General features: G+C 38.8%; 1 protein-coding gene across 2 annotated transcripts in view; it reads right to left on the bottom strand.

Moving 5' to 3' along the window:
* Lrp6 (LDL receptor related protein 6) overlaps nt 1-21,296 on the bottom strand; it is a 126,668-nt gene that overhangs the window by 94,200 nt on the left and 11,172 nt on the right. The window contains exon 2 of one of the 2 annotated variants that reach the window (XM_021165898.3): nt 9,136-9,529. The exons of the other annotated variant lie outside the window; for it this stretch is intronic. Coding sequence (XP_021021557.1) covers nt 9,136-9,529 — 394 coding nt within the window. The remainder of the gene's footprint in view (nt 1-9,135; nt 9,530-21,296) is intronic. 2 annotated transcript variants of the gene reach the window in all.

The raw sequence follows: 21,296 nt of genomic DNA, 5'->3' as shown, positions 1-21,296 counted from the left end.
GACAAATTCTGATTCACTTCTTAAATCAGTGGTTCTCAGCCTTCCTAAGGCTGTGATGACCCAACCATAAAATTATTTATATTGTACTTCTTAACTGTGATTTGCTACTGTTATGAACTGTAATATCTGTAGTATCTGATATGTAGAAAATCTGATATGCAGCCCCTGTCAAAGAGTCATTTAACATCCCCCTGGAGGGTATAGCCCATAGTTGAGAACCATTATCCTACATGAAATAGTCATTATTGACAATAGTATACATTTCTGTTCAAGCTTAGTTCTGCATTAATTCCAGAGTAAAGGCTTTGAGATTAATGAAATAGTGTTTTCCTATATTAAATAAGCAGTTAAAACAAATCACTCCTCCTGCCAACTCCCACAAGGTGGTTCACAAACTCCAGCTCCAGGAAATCAGAAACCCTCTTCTGAAATATGCTGGCACCAGACACATGGTGCACGTATATAGATGCAGGCATAACACTCATAACTCATAAAAATAAATATTTTCAAAGGGAAATAAATATTTGTCTTTTTTTTTTCTCTTTAGAAAAAGAACATCGGCAGTGTGAGGAAGGAAGCGGAACCTGTTCATCAGACATGGGTTTCCAGAATGGGGAGCATCACAAGACTACAGCCCCTTAGGGGAACCTCTGGGAAGAGCACAAACAGTGAAGATCAAATGCCCCTCACCCAGACATCCACACTTGAGATGGCTGAGATAAGCTCCCTGCCTCCACTCATTATCTTACTTTGAACTCAGAAGTGAAAGCTAATTGGTGGGCACAGATGAAGGGGGAGGTTTGGTTGGTTTTTTACTGCACTTAACCCCTCTCTCAGTGAGCTATGGATACCTAGAAGTACTAATAAAATTGCTAAATTCAACTAGTATAAGAATATAGTCTGTAAGGCTTTTTAATCAATGCCTTCAAAAGTAAGATCAGGGAAGCGTTCAGTAGGTTGATAAATTACTCCATTTCTTAGCTGGGCAGCGGTGGCGCACGCCTTTAATCCCAGCACTTGGGAGGCAGAGACAGGAGGATTTCTGAGTTCGAGGCCAGCCTGGTCTACAAAGTTGAGTTCCAGGACAGCCAGGGCTATACAGAGAAACCCTGTCTCAGGGGAAAAAAAAAAAAAATCTCCATTTCTCAAAAGCCAGGCCACAGTCTCATTCAGGAGAACCCTCTTTTCATCAGCAGTTACTCACTCTTGGATTATGGCGCCTGCTTGCCTCCTAATTTATTTTAACCTCAATGCTTCTACTCTGACTTTGAATTAAGAGTGTAAACATATTTAATCGATACTAAAGAATTAAGGATATGTGGTTACAGTCCTACTTTGTAACAGTATGCACATCTGCTATCCATCAAAAATCATGAAAACTAACACCAGGTTGTTATAAGCTGTTGATTAATGTCCATATGACTATAATTTCATTGCTGTGTCTAGTCTATTTGTAATGCTTTCTGAAAAATAATTTTAAATGGAATAAAGGAAAGAGAGAGGCATCATCTCGACTGAAAGGGAATGAGAGAAAACACATACTTAGTCCGAAGACATCAAAGACTGTCATACCAAATCAGTAAAAGTGCCTCAAACTGACAAATTAGATACACGCTACTTTATACAAATTTCTTGCATTACAAACATATATTTTCTATGATTAGGTACGGATAAGATCATAACAATTTCCAAAATCTTCATAAATCCTTATTTTGATATAAGCATTCAATCTGAATCTAGCTTTCCAAATAAAGATATTAATAAGTTATTGGTTGCAATAAAGCTAAACTGAATAAAACCCTTTCTTTACAAGATGTAATTACAGAAAAAGATAACATATCAGAATTGAGCTATAAAACTCAAGTGAACCAAATTTATATTAAGTCACAATCCACTTTATGATCCTTGTTACTGATTTGTAAGTCATTAAAACATACATATTAGTAATATAAAATATATTAAGTAATCTATTATAATGATAATGTAGGCACAGTCATCTTCATTTCTCAAAACTCAAATTGCATGCAATTCAAGTTTTGCATGTTTTACTGCTCGTAAGAATGTATCCAATCCAACTACCTTAACAAGCAACAGTATAGTGGTGAACAGTAATTTGGTAACAAGTTAACCAGAAAAACTACCACTTTTGACTTGATTTGTACAGATAGACAAAGTAAAATATATAAACACCTCTTTCAGCATAAAGCTAGGGGAAATGAAGGGGTGACAGAAAAAAGGCAAAACTTGCTAGACTGTGTGGCCAACCCTAGAGGGTTTTCTGATCCCAGAATCTAAAAGGCTTCTATGGTGGTGGCAAGTGAAGGAAGAAGACAAACCCTGGAACACAATGAAGCCTGTGCTAAGATTCCTTCACAGGCACTGACTGTAGGACAACTGAAGAGAGCAACCTGCCCCCCAGCAGAGAAAGCAAGCAGCACTGTCTCGTGGCTGAACCCACTGAAAAGGAGGGAAGTGAAAAACTCACCAGACACTGTGTTGCCACAAAGTGCCCTCACAAAGGTTGGGAGTTTGAACTTAGCATATATAATACAGAAACTCGCAATTCCAAAATTAAAAAGAGTCAGGTATAGTCATGCTTGGACCTAAGAGGCTGAGGCAGAAGAATGACCACAGTTAGAGGCCAGCATGTGCTACGGTAAGAGACCTTGTCTTCCCAAGCAAGATTGTGAAGTTAAGACTATCTGGAACCACAAAGACCTGTCTCAAACAACGAACCAAACTGAATGCATTATTCTTACCAACACAAAATGTCCTTCTTCCTACTAAGAATGTGACCATAAAATCTAAGCTGCTGGTTAGGAATGCAGCTGGAGGTAGACTGCTTACCTAGCATTCCAGAGGCCCCACTTTGAATTCGACAAATTGGCAGCAAAAAAAGCAAACAAAAACAAAGTCTTCAAAAGAAAGCTTTCATTAAAAAACAAAGCTCTGAAAAGATTATGCTATATAAAGTCATTTAGTATAAATGTTCCCTTTAAGTACTCCCTTAATAAAAGTAGACTTAAAATACGGAACAAAAAAATTAGACAATTCACTCAGTAGGCAAAGGCAAACAGAATCTGAGCTGGAGGCCAGCCTGGCTATCACAGTGAGTTCTAGGACAGCCAGATCAACACAGCTGAGACAAAGAAACAAAGAAAGACAATTAAAATTCATTAACTTGAGGCAAAATTATGAATATCACTTTATATAAAGAAAAAGTGGTTGAAGGATAGGACATTGTCAGGAAAAAAAGGTTCTAATTTAATATTAGAGAACACCTATATATTCTCAACACACTGCCTCCCAGTGACCTAGATTCACATCCCAGAAGCCGATCAAGCACAACTCATTTCCTGACAAGACTAATAATTTTTCTAACCATACTCCTCTTAATTTTTAGGTAATAACAGTTTTTATTTATCTGTATCTATCTATTAAAAAAGGCAGTGAAGAGGGAGCAAGGGGTTGTTCTACAGGCAAAAAAATTTTTAAATATTACATGTAGGGCCAGAGCAAGCAGGGCTGGAGCAAGAAAAAAAAGTGTCTGAAGACAGCTACAGAGTACTTATATATAATAAATAAATCTTAAAAAAAGTTACATGTATAAAAATATACTAAACCCATTATTATTACAATGCATATATGCTAATAAAAATGTTAGCCTACTTCCAAATAAATACTAATTCAACTAAAGAATAGAAAACAGAAACCATAAATACAAATCTCTTGGCTAAATTTTTCATTCTGCAATAAAAAAAAAAATAAAAATTCCTTTTATATTTTAAAGTACTTTAAAATGTAAGGGGTGGGGGGCTTATATAGGTTTTAAAGGCAAAATAGCTCTGAATAAGGAAAAATCCAGTGTAAGACAAGCAATGAGAACAGTAGAATCAATGTTTTAAAATATCTCTGTTCTATAGGAACAATTCTAAACTTAGCATGAGAGAGAGCCCAAAGCCTCAGCTACCCTGAGGCTCTCAAGACCAGCCTGACCTGAGTGACTCCTGAGCTTAAGGGACACAAGGACATGATGGAGGATGGGGACGTGGCAAAAACCTGAGGAGAGTGGGCGGGAAGATCTACAATAGACGTACAACACACACAGGTATGAAACTGCAAGAATGAATAAATTTTAAAATACATAAATACATAAATAATAAATAAATAAATAGTCACTTAAGTTTAAAAGAGGGCAGAACCCCACAGTTCTAAGTATAACATATCTAAGCTGCTGACTTAAACTTACACATGTGAAATAAAAAGCTCTGACATTCAGAATGCTTTTATAAAATGTCTACATTTGTGGTAAGACAGCGTCCACTCTGTTCCAGGCTGGCCCAGAACTCATTCACATAACCTGGTCTAGCCTCAAAATCACGGAACTACTCCTGCCTCAGACTCCCAAGTGTAAGGACATTAAAGAGAATACATTATATGAGCACGATTAATTTATAAAGTTCAGCTGGGTGGTGGTGGCCCACGCCTTTAATCACAGCACTTAGGAGGCAGAGGCAGGCGGATTTCTGAGTTCCAGGCCAGCCTGGCTACAAAGTGAGTTCCAGGACAGCCAGGGCTACACAGAGAAACCCTGTCTCGAAAAAACAAAACAAAGAAACAAACAAAAAAAAGTTCAGCTATTCAAAGCATATTTATCAAACACCTGACTGTGGCAGGCACTAGTTCAGTCATCTTGATAAACCAGTGCAATACATATTTTTAAACATAACCTACGATAATTCCCCTATCAGCTATCTACATAAGGTATACCCCTAACCCTTGTTTTTCTGATACATAATCTTATAATATATCTCAGGTTTGGCCTTGAACTTGCTATGCGGCCCAGGCTTGCCTCCAATTCCTTACCCTCATACCCCCATCTCCTGAGTACTTACCTAAGCATTTTAAGTAAACTCTGAGTGTTACTATTATACTTAACAATGAATATAAGAAATGCTACCCCATTCAGTTGGCTAAGACAGGAGGATCCCAAGTTCACTGGCCACACACAGGATGAACTCAAGCTGAATCACTAACTTGGAGAAATATTTAGTGATTTGGAATCAAGCAAAAACATTTTCAGAATTACTACTGTCAGTGTCACCAAGGTATAGCAATGTGCAAATCAGAATGGGGTGCTTTGTTTTCTAATTATACGAGAACGTCCTCTATCCAATATAAAGGACAACATTGCTTCCTGGAACAATTTTCATAAGACACATATTTTCTTACTCGTTGGCCTGACTTCTACACTACCAGACAGAAGTACTGAAAGCAAAGGGGGTGGGGGGACCAGACTAATAGAGGCCCAATTTAGAAAACTCTTCCTCCAGTCTAGGCTAAATGAACTGGTAGTACAAAGAGCTCCATACATCCAAAAGCACACAGATGTCTGCACCGGTTCCCAGTGCTCAACAATACAGTCATTCAAATGCCTTCCTCTCACGAGCTGATATAAAGTGCTCAGTTGATGCTTCTGAACCTCAAAGCCAAGGATGCTGGGATCTGAAAGCGTCTACTTTACTCTTTAGCGCTATCTTTATACACTTTATCTGAAAAATAAATGTCATGTTTCCCCTAGAAAATAGATGTGGAAATCCTCTCTTCTGTGCGACAAGTGGTAAATTCTACCTGTGATTGCTTTTGCACTAAAACCACAATACATGACACAAATCTAAGATCAGTAATACTGAAGGGGCAATAGAATATATATTTTTATTCTATGAGTTTAAAATATAATTTTAAATAATTTCCCTATCATACCAATTATCAGATGTATACTATTTAGACAAATTTTACTTGGTCTCAATTACATGTTAATCATATTTATTTATATTGTGTATGTATGTGTGTGCGGTGTACTACCACACAAGTATAACCCCACGCAGAAATACGCAAGGTGATAAACCAACCGGAACTGTGCTATTCAAGCTGTAAAACCATGGACCAGAATAAGCAACCTGAGCCCTAACTAGCCTTCTAATTCCTTTAATACTGCCATCTCCAAATACGTGCAACATAATAAACTTCCAGTGAGAATTTGTTTCTCCCAAGTTTTCTATCCTTAAAACTATACCCCCTTTCTTCTCAAATGAGGTTAAAAAGGAAATGGAGAGGTATGAAATATACTAACCATTAACCAGCTAATTTCAGTTATCACCCTTATAGTGGTGAAGAATAAACCTATCAAGAAGAAAAAGGAAGGTGAGGATGGTGGAACATCAACTCCTAATCCCAGCTCTCAGGAAGATGAAGCAGGAGGATTACAAATGCCAGGTCAGTCTGAGCTACACAGTGAAACTCTGAGAAGTCCTGGCAGAAGGGAGAGGGGAAGAGGCTGGGGGAGGGGGCTTCCCTAATGACCAGTGGAAAGCACCAAATCCAATGTGATCTACAATAGATAGCAGCAGCCTCAAGCATACCAGCACCCCTCCAACCTACAAACTCTATTAGCAAATACCAGCTCCCCTTCTCAAAACGAAACCAAGTTCTTATCAGAAGAGCTTACTGTACAGTCTCTAAGACTCACTTTTCTGGTTCCTCATCCATTTTCAAGAGCCAGGGAGGGGCTGGAGAGGTGGCCCAATGGTTAAGAGTACTAACTATTCTTTCAGAAGACCAAGGTTCAATTCCCAGCACCCATATGACAGCTCACAACTATGTGTAACTCCTGTTCCAGGGGATCTGACACCCTCACACAGACATAAATGCAGGCAAAACACCAATGTACAACATATAAATCAATAAACAAATGTATTTGAGGGCCCGGGAGATGGCTTGGAGAGTAATGGTATCACGCAGAGATACTTGTACCTAGCCTGTCCAGCAGTTTGATCCATGTGGTTGGGTGAGCTCACCTTTTCAAAGCTGTCCTCTCACTTTTTTTAAAGGACCATCTCACTTCAATAGATGCTGCTTTGCAATGGTTAACATTACATTTACAGAGCAAGAGGGGTCAGGGGGGTGGGGGGTGGGGGTAGGGGAACATTACATTTAAAGTTTAGATTTTATGCTTGAGACTAAAGACCAAAAAGAAAACAAACAAACAAAAAAAAAAACAAAACCCCAGCCTCTAATATGTAAGCCTCTCGCTTACACAGGCTATAACCCTGTCAACCACCTACTTCCCTTTTTCCCAGTTGAAGACTCTTCTTAAATTGACTGATCTTGTAAATTCTGCTGCTCTTGCGAGATAATAGCCCATAAGACTAACTGCTGCTTCTACTGTTGTAATCAAAACTTGCTTATTCTTTCCAAAAAGACCCAAAACTATAACTTTGTGGGTTTGCCCTGGTAAGCCCTGGACTGATATCGTTAAACGGTACATTTTGGGACTGCTCTCGGTTGTAAACTGAGTTGAGTTCCATACCTAAATAAAAAGCCTCTTATTAAAACTTACTCACGGTCATGATGAAGCTCTAAGCAACCCCAGACACATAACAAACTTTTCATTTTTTTACAACATAACATCACCTTTAATATATGCCAGCAAATCAGAAGTGCTATCAAGACAAGCAAACCCATATAAACCTTTATCTGGGTTTCTGCAAGTTCTACTTTAGTACATAAAATTAATTTACTCCCTTCTACAAAGAGGTTTAAAGCATTCTAGTATTTAAAACATCCTGATTTTGAAAAATAAAAAAAATCAAAGAGACGTATTAAAATATAGAAAGCATTCAGAAGATACCTGCGGATTCTAACAGAGTGCGAGCTAGGTCACTGCAAGCTCATGGGCACAGCCACCTCCATTAGCCATCACAGCGCACTGAGTGAAAACATAAGACAGCCCAGCTGGGAGGTAAATGAGGAGCAGCATAGGCACCGGGAGCCCGCTCAGCGGTGCAGGACTTCCAGCTCTGAGCTCTTACAGCACTTACTAGGGATGCAGCACAACGGCAGCGCAGCACTTGCCTCCCCGAGCAAGGCAAGGCCTTGGGTTAAGGAGTAAGCACAGACCCCATTACTACAAGATCATGAAATGCATGTCTAGCTAAGTAGAAATAAGTTATTTAATATTTATTCTTTCCATTCACCACAGATACATTAAGTGGTATGTCAGAGCTTAATATAAAAGATACTACTGCAAAATGACTGGATATATGATAGTCTAAAATCAAGAATATTTTTAAAACATCATCTTTAAGTGATGAGATACTGAGTCTTCCTTCTCTCTTTAAACAATGAAGAAAACCAAGAACTATAAACATGGCTGTTCTATAACTGCTGTAAGAAACAAAACTATTTACAGTGGTTTTTATATTTTTTAATTGTATAAGCTTTATTATTTTTTAAAAATTGCAAATAAAAATTACATGCCAAAACTAACCAGACCCAAAGTCTATACATCTCAGTGAACTTCTATACAATTTAAGTATCAATTCTGAAGCCAGAGCTTTACATTTGATTTTACACTTTCACTTACTAGATATGTATCTATGTACTTATCCACAATCAAAACCAAAGACAAAAAAAAAAAAAAAAAAAACAGAATAGCATCAAAGCTAGGAAAACAATTCATATCTCGTGTCCATTACCCACATTAAGTCCTTCCTAATCCTCTGACATTTACCCTTTCTTCTCTTTTCTACTTATACTGAACCTACACCATCCATTTTTCCGGAAATATTTTAATTTTACTTTTCTTTAGAGCAGAACTGTTTATGTACGCGCGCATGTGTGTGTGTGTGTGTGTGTGTGTGTATACATACATACATACATACACATGCATACATAATCCATTCATCTGTTGATTGATAATTAGGTTGATTCCAATGCTTTGCTATAGTGAATAAAACAGTTACAAACACACGCATGCATACATACAAGTGTCTCTTAAGGTATGGTAAGTAGTTCTCCAGATATACACCCAGGAATGAAATAGCTGGGTTACATGGTTGTTCTATTTTTAGTTTTTTTTTGAGAAGTATCCAAACTGGTTTTATTAATTTGCACCCCCACCAACAGAGAATACATGGTGGATACACACTGTCTTTTAAGAACAAACTCAACTTTCCATAGTCAAGTCTACTTGACAATGAAACCCCAAAAAGTCCTTTACCTTTCTTTTGTCCCCTAGCAGTGAGGAAGACTAGGAATAGAAACTGGAGTGCCTTTTGTACATTACACACTTACCCACTTGATGGATCTAAGGCAATAGCTCTGGGTTGATCCAACTCTTGCCAAAATAAAACTTTTCGTAAAGATCCATCTAAATTAGAAACTTCAATACGATTAGTTTCAGAATCTGTCCAGTACAATTTTTCTCCAAGCCAATCACATGCCAGCCCATCCGGGGACAATAATCCAGAAACAACAACATTCTGTACACTCTCAGTTTTGTTAAATTCTGTTCGTTTAATGGCTTCTTCGCTGACATCACTCCAGTATATCAAGCCATGACCAAACACAAAGTCCACCGCAGCTGCATCCTCCAAGCCTCCAACTACAATCGTTGCATTCTCTTTGCCATTTGTAGCATCAACCAATCTCAAGTCCCGTCTGTTTGCATAAAGCAACAAAGGGGCCGCTGAAACAAAAAGAAAAATACGTAAGGAAGAAGAAAATGTATCAGATCTTATAAAATGAATCTTATAAAGTCAAATCACCATTTGTGACTAAATACTACCAAAAATAAAATGGGAACTAAGAGGTGGAGAGCTGGCTCCTAAGCTGAGATCACTCGCTGCTCCCGCAGAGGACCTGGGTTGGGTTCCCAGCACCACATCCGATAGCTCACAGTCACCAGCTCCAGGGATCCCGCGCCTTCTGGTCTCTGTACAAATTGTACACAAGTGCTACACATAATCTCAAACAAACACACAACCACACACAAAAGTAGAACCCCGTACTTTTTTTTTTAATGAGAAAAATAGCAATAGTGAACTAGCTAAAATCTTTTCACACTTTCTAGCACTTTAAAAAAAGAAGTGAAATTAATTTCACCTGTCTGTCTTTATCGAGAGTCAGATAAAATTTAAAAGCTTTATACATACTAAAAACCGAGTAACTAGAGCACTCATACTCTGCAGCTGTGTTTGCAGTGTGGAGATGAAACTCGAGATGCTCCTGTATACCAGGAAGCAACCCCAGCAGTGAACTACATCCTCGGCCTCAGCTGACTGCTTGTCAAAGTTTAGATGCACAATCTACCATATGACCCAGCCACTGCACACTCAAGTATTTACTCAAGAGAAATAAATAAAACAATACATACACCTATGAGTAAACGTTCAAAGAAATCTGTTGGCAATAACATAAATCAGAATCAACCCAAATGTGGAAAACAGCTAGTAAATAAGTAGAAATATACTAATAGAATAAGAAGCAATCAACTGCCAGGCACACTAGTACACATTTGCAATCCCAGCACTTGGAATAAAGAGAAAGGAAAATCAGAGGTCCAAGTTTTCCTTGGCTACACAGGGATTTTATGATCAGCATGGGCTAAGGGAGACTGTCTCCAAAAAACAAAATCAACCACCATTTTTTAAACGTAATGAACCGTTTATACATGAAAAATGAAATAATCTCTAAATAACACATGTAAAAAGATGCCAGACCAAAAAGAAAACATATTTAATGATGTTCATCTATGAATGATTATAGAGAATGTCAACTAATCTATTCAGACAAAATCTGACTTTCTTGAGGAAAGCAGGAGTGGGGAAAAAACAGGAACAAGAGTCAAGCTCCCTCACCGTTTTCCTGCAGAGCCAGGGACTGAGCCCAGAGCCCTCTAGCACTCAGCACTGAGCTGCAGCTCCCACAGCAACATAAAAAACTGGTCTCAATTATAAAGACAGAGGCTGACTCCTTTTTGCTCCCTATGTATAACTACTACAGACACTGCCAAGAGTATCAATTTCCCTGACCTCACTCCAGCTAGACACATATCAAAACCTAATTTTACGCTTTGCATAAGTAACATTTATTGATAATATCAATACCTTACTAAAACTTAAATAAGCAGCCTAGCAGAACCTGATGTAACTTCCTGCTGTCCAATATTAGTGATCTCTGACTAAACCTAATACCAAATCTAAATAGAAACCTTACCTGAAAAAGTAACATTTAACTTTGATAGAGTTGAATTACTAGGACTACAATAGCATAAATTCTGTTTTGTTTTTTACAAAAATATCTTTACTAAATTTCTGACATTTACTTTCCCAATATCAAACACCAATTAAGAACTGAGTGCCGCTGTCCTATGGAGCTTCCTATGACAATGGGAAGTCATTTTGCACACTGAGTACCCATCAACCATGCGACCAAGAACACTTAAACTGCAGCTAATGGTGTGTGTGTGTGTGTGTGTGTGTGTGTGTGTTATGTGCATGCTTGGTGCCCACAGAGGCCAGAGAAGTGTCAGATCTCCTAGACTGAAGTTACAGATGGCTGTGAGCCACCCTGTGACTTCTATAGTCAGAATCAGGGTTCCCTGCAAGAATATCAAATGCTCTCAACCCCTAAAAGTGCCACTCCCTTAATTAAAAACATTCTAATTTGAAAAAATTAAATGGCTCACAAAACTCAAAAAGAAGAGTAGTGGTTGAGCCCATTTATAGGACTATATTGACCAAACTAGATTATGATCATGTGTTCCACCCATCTGTTAGGCAACATGAATTTCTGATCCAACCACACTGAAACCCAAATTTCTCAGTCAAAAACACGTGGGCATTCACTTCACTAGAAAAGGAAAAGTGGCTGAGTCATTCCTGCTTACTGTGTGTAGCCACTACAGACACCGACGAGAGCATCATATCCCTGAACTAACTGCAGACATCCACACATCACACTAATGAACCAGTCCAAATAGTGTCTTACTCAGCTTTTTATACTATAAGCCAAACAGGAACATCTGAAAAAACAACAAACAAACAAACAAACAAACCATTTCTATTAGTGAAGAGTTAAATGCCAAAGGCTGCTACAGAAAACTAAAACATAGTCCCAGGATATTTAAGTTTTACAATTCAAGAATAACAGAAATGTACTAGTTAATGGATACTTCACTTATAGCATTACCACCCACGAGAGACTTTACAAACCAAACTTGTTTATGGCATTAGGTAGCAGCCAAATGGCTTTCATAATTTTCAAGTCAAACATTAATATTTCCACTAAAGATTTTTTTATCTACAAAAATCTAAAAAACTTTCCTGGTAATTTAAAGTTTATGGGCCTTCTGAGTGCCATCATTGTAGGAGGAGACCATGAGCAGATTAGTATCTTTAATTTATCAGCTCTAGCTATGATAGTGGTCAAGTGACTGTATACTATCAAAAGGTCTGTCTATGCAGCTACTCTTTCACGCATGAACATGGCCTTCAACCTTGCCACCAGAATCTGCTGAATAGTGTGTAACCTTGAGAAAATTACAATGCCATATTTATCTACTAGACATACAGACTCTGTACACCTGCTCCCTGCCAGTAGCAAACATAATGCATATCGTGTGCTTACTCCACAGTGTGGGCCTGACTTCCTAACAACCAGAACTCAAACAGAAATCACATCTCTTTAGCAACTACTTGCAGGAGCTCAGGAATCTACTCTCATGGCCGGCTAGGTGGGTGTATCCTTCTTCCCTTGCTGTTCCTTGCGCATTCACTCAGTCAAAGAATAACTTTCCTGAATAAAGGAGGGCAGGTCTTTGGTCAATATTCAAATGGCTAAACTCTTCTGCTACAATCTCCTAACAAGTTCTCAAGGTCCATTTTATCCTTCATTCTCTGTTTCTTTTTCCCTTGAAGGCAAGGTCTGACTCTGTAACTCAGGATGGTTCTCCCTGGGTTCTAGGACTTAAGCATGTATCACACCATCAACATCTTATACTTCTCAAAAAGTTCTCTGGGCCCAGGTGTGGTGGTACACACCATCAATCCCAGCACTGGAAGCAAGAACCGGTGGACCTCCAAAAGTTAGGGCAGTCTAGTCTACATAAGCAAGCTCTAGGGCAGCCAGGGCCCTCAGCAGGGTGTGGGGCAATGCCCTTCCTACTTTGTGGGGTCAAGCAACACCCTAGGTTCACTCTCTCTGTGACTGAGCTCCATCAGTTGCTCTGTATCTTCAAAGGCTCATGGCAGGCTCAGGTATCAAACACTCTACCCAACTGTTTACTATCAAGAAACTACTTCTCTTTCTGCTAACTACACATCACCATTCATCTTTATTAACTTCTTTTGTCTGACCTCATACACTCTATCCAACTGAACCTGCTTTCTCAAAGGCTTCAAGAAAAAAAATCCAACTAAAAACCTTTCCCTAGTCCTTATTCTTTACTTCTCTACAGTGTTCACTGTAGCTCTTCTGGCAGAATGGTCTCTAGCCTAGGCATGCACCTGAGGAAGCCAGGGTGGACATCAGATGACTTTCTGTGACAGGATGGCTGGTCAGTGAGCCCCTCCTCCCCAGAATCATCCTGAACCCTGCCCCTCGTGCTGGGGTTACAGATGAGTCCCAACAGCACCCTTATATGGTTTGTATTTGGGTGCCAGGGATCCAAACTTAGGGACTTACATTTTTCACAGAGACATCTCCACAGCCCAGGTCTCCTTAATCTTACTATGGGCGTGCCTCCTCTTTTCCTAGTCTGCCAATTACTGTGTAATTAATGCTTCTTTATTATTTCTTTAAATGTGCTCCCAATTTCTAGAACATCTCTGTTGCCCTAGGCTTTATGAGCTCACATCTAAATTTCCCTAACAGTGAATGATCTCAACATTCCCCTTTTCCTACTTCAAATATATGTATACATATACTTCATCCAACTCAAAAGCCCCCTCATTCCCTTTATGTAAGACATGAAGCCCCAAAACCTTAGCCTTCCACTACGCAACTTCCTCCTGGAACTCCAAATTCATCTTTCTGATCTCGGCACATAAAAACAGATTTAACCTATGTATGGCCTGGGAGCACATCACAATGTACGTCATCACCAGTGTGCTCACTTTCCTGCTCTCTCCATACTTTTCGCTCAGTGAGTAAATCTACGTCCTTCAAGGCTAGATTTAGATCTTATCATCCTTCACTGTTGGTGACCGCCCGGCATCCAAGGTACACTGAGGCAGGTAGCCATGGGTGGTGTCAGCGATTGCAGGTCAAAAGTTGCTAACTTTTGGTAAATTTTCTCTTTCTTAACTCTGCTATTCTATGGCCAAAAGCCACCGCTGGCTTCTGGCAATAAATTCCTGCTGACAGTAGCAGGAGATTAAGAAAAAAAGTTAGTTAGTAGGTCTCTTTTCTCTCTGGCTTAAGGGCCCCTCACTGGTCAGATGAGAGGCTTAGAGTTCATTAACAGTGTGAACCAGAGAGAAAAGAAAAGAGAAAAATTCAGACATACACAAGAGTCGCACGTACTAGATGAAGCTGAAGATAACTATACCATCATTTTACAAAGGTTCTTGGTTTTTATACTTTCTCAGGATAATTGATCACACAGTTTTCTAAACATTTTTACATTCCAACAGTTCATAGCAAGTTTAAGGCCAATAGTTCATATCATAGATCAAAAAGACTTAAGGAATTACAGCAGAATTGTTTACATGTCTTTTCATTAAGACTAGTACTAGACTAGATATACCTGTTACTAGCTCCAAAAGTTCATTATAAGTTCAAAGCAATGATTTTTTTAATGTAGTAAGTTAGCATGGTTTTGTCAAGAGAAAACTCATCTGCCTTGTGTCTTATTAGTTTGAAATCTTGTATAGAAAGACTAGTCCATCATTTACTTTCTGTCCCTGTACCTATAATAAATTGTGCAGTCCCAGTTTGTGACCTTTAGTTACCAGACAATGGCCTTGTCCCTAACCTAGAAGGAATGTTTTCCTTGATCATAAATTTGCTCCAAGTTTGCTTTCTTTCCTAGTGCAATTAGCTCATGAAACATGATAGCTCATGGAGCTCTAATTACAGCTTTGATTCTATAGGAGGTTTGAAATCACTTGTATCAACTTAGGAATTCTATAAAATCATTATCACGAATAATGAAATCACTGATTCGTTTACACAGCATTACTAAATGAGAGTACATCTTCATATTTATTCTGCAGGAAATCTGCCCGACGGGTGGGCTGATGCCCAGGAATCATTAGGCTATGTGATAGTGACAGGAAAGACATTATCAGCAGCAAGAAGCAATCCTGGGGTAAAGTCTCTAAGGACCCAGCACTCTCAGAGCTCACCCACCGCAGCCATGCAACAGTGGGCCATCATCTCGCTTGCTTGCCTTTGCCTCTCCTAGATGGCTTCTGACACTTCATCTTTGAACCTCTACAGTCTTTTATCACTTACATCACGTGGTGGTGCACGCCTTTAATCCCAGCACTCAGGAGGCAGAGGCAGGAGGATTTCTGAGTTCGAGGCCAGCCTGGTCTACAAAGTGAGTTCCAGGACAGCCAGGGCTACACAGAGAAACCCTGTCTCGAAAAACCAAAAAAAGAAAAAAAAAGCTTCTGTTTGCTTGTTTAAATGAGGGGGTTTTATTGCGGGGGTTGGGGGAGAGTACTAAGATACAGATGCATGCCAGCATACCCAGCTTTATTTAAAGGGGTGTGTGTGTGTGTGTGTGTGTGCGCATGCATGTACATTTTAAGACCAGATGACATGTTTCAGAAGTCAGGTCTTCCCACCACACAGGTTCTAGAGATCAAGTGCAGGTCCTCTTTACTCTAAAGAAGACAATGCCACCGCTCCACACTCTGCTGTGATACTTGCTTTTTTGAAAGTATATTTTCTACTTCAAGTAGGATCTCAGTTCCTTGAGAATTAAGAGCTATATGCCTTAGAACTAATTTATTCCAGGTGCCTAGTTGAGTCAGTCCACTGCTCACAGTAATATGGTAAATATCTTTACTAATATTTAAAAGCAATCTTCCAGGACTAGGGATATAGTTATGTCATAGAGCACTTATGTAGCACTTACAAAGCACTGCCTAAATCCCCAACCCTGCCAAAAAACAGTAACAAAAAATGTAATCCTCCATTAGAGCCTAATCTAAAGCTAATTTAGCGGTTGGCAAAGATGGGTCAGCAGGTAAAGATGCCTGCCAACAAGCCTGATGACTTGAGTTCAATCCCCACAGTAGAGAGAACTGACTCCTCCAAGTTGTCCTCTGAATTCCACAGATGTACACACACACACACACACACACACACACACACACTCTCTCTCTAAATAAATAAATAAATAAATGTTCAAAAAAATGTAGAGGGGAGGGGAGGGGAGGGGAGGGGAGGGGAGGGGAGGGGAGGGGTGAAGAAATTTACCATGCAGAGTAGTAGCTCCATGGTAGAGTGCTTACAGAGCATGTGCAAGGAAGGCCTTGAGACCTATCCCCAGCCCAGAAAAACAAATGCATTTACAAAGAAACCAAGAGACCATAAATGCCCATGAAGCTACTCATGGTCTTGGTTTGATTAAAGTGTATTCAGACTTCTATTGTCCCTTAACCTCTGGATTAAGCACCCTCAGCTTAAGCAGATGTCCAACAGTTTCCTCTCCTTCCTCCCTCCCTATTTCCTTTCCTCTTCCACTCTTCTCTCTTCACAAATTTTTGATATTCTGAAGATTGAACTCGGGCCTGTATACATTCACGGTAAGGGTTTATCACTGAGAACAACTCTAGCCCTAACCCCAACTAACCTAGTCACCTCCCCAGGAAAAACCCATTCACCATTACCTGTGAAAGTCTTTCTGTACATTTGTAAGGTTCCAAAAGATCCTGCTGTCAAAGTATACCCTGTGTGAAAGTCTTTTCAAAGTGTTTTCCTAAATAGGCCTGCCTAGATTTTACTTCCATTTGATATCTGTATGGTGGCATAACTTTCATGGGAACAGTGTTTCATCTATGGGCATGTGATAACCCTACCTCAAAGACAGTGCTTTGAGAATTATTTCAATGTCTTTCCAGTTCAGAAATAGCAGCTAAGCTGTGTTCCTGTGATCAACTCTTTTTTTTAATGCATATAAGTGCCTGCCTTATGTGTGTATGGCTGTATGCCTTATGTGTGTGCCTGGTGCCCATGGAGGTCAGAAGAGGGCATCAGACCCCTGGAACTGGAACTGTAGTCACAGCAGAATGAGCTGCTATGTGGTTGCTGGGAATTGTATCTGAGACCTCTACAAGTGCAAGAAGTGCTCTTAACCACTGAGCCAACCCTCCAGTCCCAATATAAACTCTTAAACTAGTTCTCCAGACCTCTTGTCTGCTGTAATAGCATAAGGTATTACTTCAGATGTTTCAAGCAAACAGTTCCTCAGGCTATGGCAACAAACGTAGGCTCTGACACTAACATAAGTATTCCAGGATCTTCTAAACTAGCTCACTGCCTCACAAAGGCAAATTTCTACTAAAAGCAATTGAGAAGAATTTCAATGTCCCTAAAAACCTAAAATCTTCCCTTACTGGCTCCCCTAAGGCTCTATACCTAAGCATGACCTCATACCACACACATTCTCTTCCCTTCAGTTGTCACCCTTCCCTCAAGCTCCCTTCAATCTTTTCATTTGCCTCCTTTCAATACCCCAGGCTCCTCAATGACCTACACCTTGACCAATTCTTCCTTCCATCTCCAAATTTCCAAATCCTACAGGCCTGCCTAAACCTGACCTGCCCATCCTCCAGTGGGGATTCAGGCAGAAGTCAGAAGCTCAAGCTACAAACAGGTTTTTAATCACTCAATGAGATTTGGAGATACCCAATACGACAGCTGGTCTTCCTTCAGTCCTTTGTTCAAAAATTAGTCTACTTACACATTCAGACTTTATACTGACTCAGCAAGAAACCTCAGTCTACCAGTCACAAACACAGTCTGGGGTGTGTGTGTGTGTGTGTGTGTGTGTGTGTGTGTGACCAAGGAGATGGCTCAGTAGGTTAAAACACTTGCAATCAAACCTGATGATCTGAGTTGAATCTCTGGAGACCCTCATAGTCATAGTGCCACAAGAGCAGTGCATAAACATTCTCTCTCTCCCTCTCCCTCTCCCTCTCAGACAGATAGGCAGACAGACAGATAATTGTGATGACAAGATAAAAGAGAGAAGGGCTAGAATAAGCTCTTTTATATCAACTGAAAATTCCAATCTGAAATATGAACGTCCTATTTGTATCTCTCTGTATGTTTATATGCATCTATCTATGTAAGCTATTTTCCTACCTGTGGATGGTATTAACAGATATATTTTAAAATTCCTTAAAGAAACTCTGTTTAGACTGGCTTAAACATAAGTAAGTAATTTTATAAATTAAATATTCCTAAGATATCCAAAATGTACCTTCAAAAGTATTTTTAGAGGAACTAACCCAAATGTTTTAAGAATCCAAGTTAAGGCCAGTCATTACAGGCTCTTGTCTGTAATCCCACACTCAGGAAGCTACAACAGGAGGACTTCTAGCCAGCCTGGGATACAAATCAAACCTGAGGAAATCTAGATTACACACAATCTAAAAAATAAAGAGCTAAGTAAGTTAAAGTAAATTTGGGCAATCTGGCAAGAGAGACTAATTAAATATTGTTGGTTTAATAAAATTTACCCAGGAATGTGGTTCAGCAAAGCATTCAACATCTACAAGGTCCCAGGTTCAGTTTCCAGCACAAAAGAGATAAAAAATAAAATGCTACAAGTGGTATCTGTATTCTATGTCTTCTAAGTTTCTGTATGATACTAGCATTATTTATTTTGCTTGGATAATATTCTACTAAACTTTAACAGGTTAGTTCCAAATAAGCAAATAAAACACCTGCATTTGCAGTTAGCTGAAGTGATTAATCTAACAAACTCTATTTTAAGAGCAATTATGTATTGAAATAAACCAACGTGAGGCTAGGAAAAAGCTCAGTTGATGAAGTGCTTGCTACATAACAAGCGAGGGCCGAAATTCCTATCCCCAGAACCCATATGAAAAGCCGGGGATAGCAGTACAATTTAATTCCAGTGCTGAAGACAGAAGTGGGTGAATGCGTAGGGTGGGTAGATCCCAGGATTAAGGCAGCATGGCTGAATTAATGACCTACCCGTTCAGTAAGAAATCCAATCTCAAAAAAACATGTGAAGAACAACTGAGGAAGATACCTAGCACTGATCTCTGGTCTCCAGATGTGCAACACTACATGTGCTGACATATGCATGCACATATTCATACAGATATGTGCATGCACACACACCATACACTAACCTATTGTGAAGACAGTATCCAAAATCTTTGGTACTAATAAAACTTCAGATTTGTGCTACAATAGTTCATAAGTGTTTATTACCTATCTAGATCATTTTAGTTAAACTATAAACTGAAATATGTTTTCTACTTACGTAGTTTCTTGCACCTTATTTTTATGGTAGAAGAACTAAATCTATGAACTTATTAAAGAACACTTATTTTGAAAAGTAGTACTGGGCTGGGAATACAGCTCAGTGGTAGTATGTGTAAAGCCCCAAGTATGAATCTCAGCACCACAAAAAAAAACTAATAATAATAAAAATTGTAAGAGAGAAAAGTTATATTGTTGGGAAACATCTGGCTATAAAAAAGGTGAAAGATGTGTATTCTTAAGTCCTATTAGTCTTACTATGAAATGCTGATGTGCAAGTTTCATAATTAAGGTCCAAGTAACTTTGTCTTAAAATATCAGTTGCTGCAATTACACAAGTTATAATTTTATATGCAAATGAAACTATTAAAAATAGTGACACACAGAACAATTTCATATGTAAGATATGCAGGCTATGTCTTTGGGAAGAAAAAAGACAACAGTTTTGTGCTAAAGGCAAATGTTCCAAAATGAGTTTGAGGGAAATGTTGGACAAAATCTAAATGGCTATAAAAGTTTTTAATTTAATCATGACAAAGGAATTTTGTTCAAGTCAAAATTGGCTGGAATCCAAAGAGTTTATATAAGAGTTTCTTTGGAATCCTTTTGAAAAATTAAGATTTTGGTGTTCTCTGTTAAAATTGCCAAATTCAGAGGTATGAGATTAAAGAGGATTTAAAAGGCTTGCCTCTGCCTTCTTAATAACTGTAATAATCCCTGTGGACAGCATATGCTCTCTATCTTATCTTATTCTCCATGCTAATGCTGGTTTTATTATGTGCTGGATTGTTTAAAACAAAAACAAGCAAACAAAAACCTCATTTAAGAACTAGGATTTTTTTCTAACCATTGGACTACCGACCTATTTAAAATCACATCCAGTGTGGTTAAAACCAAGTATCACTGTGCCCTTTCATAACCAAATCCTAAATAAAGTGCGTCTAACATCCTGCCTTTAAGATTCTCAGAGGACCCGGACATATCACAAAGAGCTTTTTTTTTTTTTACAAAGAGTTTTTAAAAAAAAAATGTAAAAGTCCAAAGTTAACAATAATAGTGCTTATCTGATTAAATTCTATTGGTAAGAGCTGTCAAAAGAAAGCTTATCCTCCCTAGGTTCCAGGAGGGTAAGTAAGGGGTTAGTAATTACTCTGAATTCAAAAGATGCATACAAAACTGAAATTACTAGGAATTAACGATGTGTTACGGGTCGGCTTTGCTCGGTGTCAAGACTACATACAGTGCAGTGCAGTCCAATTATACCTTTGGTTCAATGTTAACTTGGCCACAGTTAATTACTTTAATCTGAATGCAGTAACTTCTAGGTAGACCAAGGTTCTTAGCTGAGAACACATGTCATTAACTTAAGGAATTTTACTGTATGGACATGAAATGTCTACTCCAAACCTACTGAGTCTTTTTATTTGATAAGGTTTACATATTCTCGATGTATTTTATGTTTGCTTGTTATTTTGAGAACACTATGTCTGATGCTTGTTACACATCTTTAGTTTTTTTCTCTCTGAAAAAGCTATATTCATCTAAATTCACGTATCAGACGCACTGCCCACGCCTCCTCTAAAGTTAAGTCAGTCTGCTCTCAGTCATCTTACAGCTTTTCTGCTTTCAGACATCTTACAGCTTTTCTGACTGACCCAATTTGATGGGCATGCCTCAAAAAACCACCACACATACTTGCCAACTGCATTGTTTTTGTAGCAACCATTCACCTTTAAAATTATTGGTAAAGGGTTAGTCATGCCATGTGATTTATTCTGTCATCTACCCTGATGCTTCCTGGGACACACTTGCAAATTAGCAAATATTCACCTTCAATTAAAAAAAACAGTTGACACTGAAAAAAGTTATTGTGTGCCAGGAGACCTTTGTGCGCAGGTATCTAAGGGCATCACTTTGAGATCACACAAGAAGATGGAGTCAGGATTTCTAAACAGCTGGTAGATAAACAGATGGGTTCA

Source organism: Mus caroli, unplaced genomic scaffold, assembly GCF_978045245.1.
Source record: "Mus caroli unplaced genomic scaffold, Mus_caroli_1 scaffold_7, whole genome shotgun sequence".
Taxonomy (NCBI): Eukaryota; Metazoa; Chordata; class Mammalia; order Rodentia; family Muridae; genus Mus; species Mus caroli.
Note: the sequence above shows the minus strand (reverse complement) of the source record. Positions and strands in the feature narration are given on the sequence as shown.